Source organism: Perognathus longimembris, chromosome 26 (genome assembly GCF_023159225.1).
Source record: "Perognathus longimembris pacificus isolate PPM17 chromosome 26, ASM2315922v1, whole genome shotgun sequence".
Taxonomy (NCBI): domain Eukaryota; kingdom Metazoa; phylum Chordata; class Mammalia; order Rodentia; family Heteromyidae; genus Perognathus; species Perognathus longimembris.
Window position 1 is genome coordinate 5854679 of NC_063186.1, and position 1959 is coordinate 5856637.

Here is a 1959-nt window from a genome sequence, read left to right on the forward strand (position 1 = left end):
GCGCCTGCGCGATGATGTGCAGCTCCTCCTCGGTGAGGCGCTCGGCCTCGTCCAGGGTGAAGCCCGAGTAGAGCACGGCGTCCTTCACGAAGATGCTGGCGGCGCGCAGCATGAACGACAGGAACATGTGCATGTGGATGTAGTTCCGCGTGCAGTGCAGCCGCCTGCGGGGCGACGCCGCCGTGGTGGGTGAGTGCGGGGCACGGGGGAACCCACCGAGGGGGCGCGGGGAGCTGGGCGCCCGCAGCCCACAGGGACGCTCCGAGGCGGGGCAGGGGCGGAGTAAACATGGGGAGAGGGGCGGGGCCCACTCGGATCCCGCCCTGGGCCCCGCCCAGACCACGCCCACCACAGGGCCACGCCCCACTTCCCCGCCCACCATAGATCTGCCCCCTGCAGGCCAGCTGTAGCCCCCGCCCACGGACCGCCCACCGAGCCAATCAGAGATCCACCCCCAGCCAGGCCTGTGATCGCCCCGCCCACCGCAGTCGCCCCGCCCACCGCAGTCGCCCCGCCCACCTCCCATAGATCTGCCCCAGCAGGCCAGCTCTAGCCACGCCCACAGCCCACCCACCGGGCCAATCACAGATCCGCCCCTCCAGCCAGGCCTGCGACCGCCCCGCCCACCACCCCCTACCCCCCCGCTTGCCCCGCCCCCTTGTCCCGCCCACCTGAAGTAGGCCAAGATGAGCACAGCCACGGTGAGAGAGGCCAGGGACATGGAGTAGCCCACGGTGTAGATCATGCCCAGGCGGTCAAAACACTTCCTGTGCAGGTGGGAGACACAGTCACAAGAACTGTGTGTATTGGGGGGGGGACGGAGGGGGGGAGGGTGGTTATGGTAAGAGAGGCCAGGTTAAGGTTGCTGGAGTGAGCCAAGGCTAGGTCAGGGGGTCTTCCAGCCGGGGAGGGGAGGTTCAGGGTGGAGGGAGGGGGGGGAGAAGGTCCGCACCCGTTCCCGTGTCTCATTGGTCATGAACTTGAGGCACTCGCTGTAGTTGGCCCATGTCCGGTTGTTGCCCAGGCACCACCTCCCAGCTGCCATTGCGGTCACAACGACGGTAGGCATGACCTGTGAGTCCAGGGCAGGGGTCAGGGCGGGTGGGCGGGCAGGGGAGGGGATCTGGAGCTACGATCTAGAGCATCTCTCCTAGTTGTGGTACCCCCCGGTGGTCTCTACACCGCCCCCCCCCCCCAGCCAGCCTTTACCTTTGTGATTGAAGTCATAAATGTAGTCAGGACAGGGCACGGCCACCACCCCCACCTGGTGCCCCCAGCGGCCAGCACACGATGTTGTCCCATTCCGGCAGGCAGGGGCGTCCTGCGCGGAGACAGGCGGGGTAAGACACGCAAGACACGCCCAAGAGAGAGAGAGAGAGAGAGAGAGAGGAGAGAGCATGGCTTGCTGGAATCATAGGACACAGGGCCTTGTCCTTCTCAGGGGCTCAGCCAGGCCTGTCCCCTTCCTCTCTGCTCTTGATCCCACCTTTCGGGGGGGGGGGGGTCTCCCAAGAAAACTAGCTTCTTTCTGTTTGCCAGTCCTGGGGCTTGAACTCAGGGCCGGAACACTGTCCCTGAGCTTCTTTATGCTCAAGGCGAGCACTCTACCACCTGAGCCATGGTGCTCCTTCTCTTGTTTGTTTTTTGTTTTTTTTTTCTGTGTATGTGGTACTGAGGACTCGAACCCAGGGCTTCATGCATGCTAGGCAAGCACTCTGCCACTAAGGCCTCCATTCCCAGCCGGAAAACTAGTTTCTTAGACTTAACTCTCCCTCTGCTTGAAAGTCCCTGAGTGACCCCCACCCCCACCACCGGGGACCCTGGACAGCAGGCAGGAAATCTTCTGGGCAACTCCATGTTCTCATGGGGAAGTTGGGGTTCCCGCAGATCACCTTGAGTTCCTCTCCAGGCCAGCCATGAAATACCCCTCATGGGGACAGGGGTGGGGGGTGGGGGGCG

General features: G+C 64.0%; 1 protein-coding gene across 1 annotated transcript in view; it reads right to left on the bottom strand.

Annotated features, from left to right (window-relative positions):
* LOC125342332 (parathyroid hormone/parathyroid hormone-related peptide receptor-like) overlaps nt 1-1017 on the bottom strand; it is a 1628-nt gene extending 611 nt beyond the window's left edge. The window contains exons 1-3 of the mRNA XM_048334456.1: nt 953-1017; nt 672-767; nt 5-164 (exon numbers count right to left, since the gene is read on the bottom strand). Of these exons, the coding sequence (XP_048190413.1) occupies nt 5-164; nt 672-767; nt 953-969 (273 nt within the window). The 5' untranslated portion in view covers nt 970-1017. The remainder of the gene's footprint in view (nt 1-4; nt 165-671; nt 768-952) is intronic.
* Between the last annotated feature and the right edge of the window lie 942 nt (nt 1018-1959).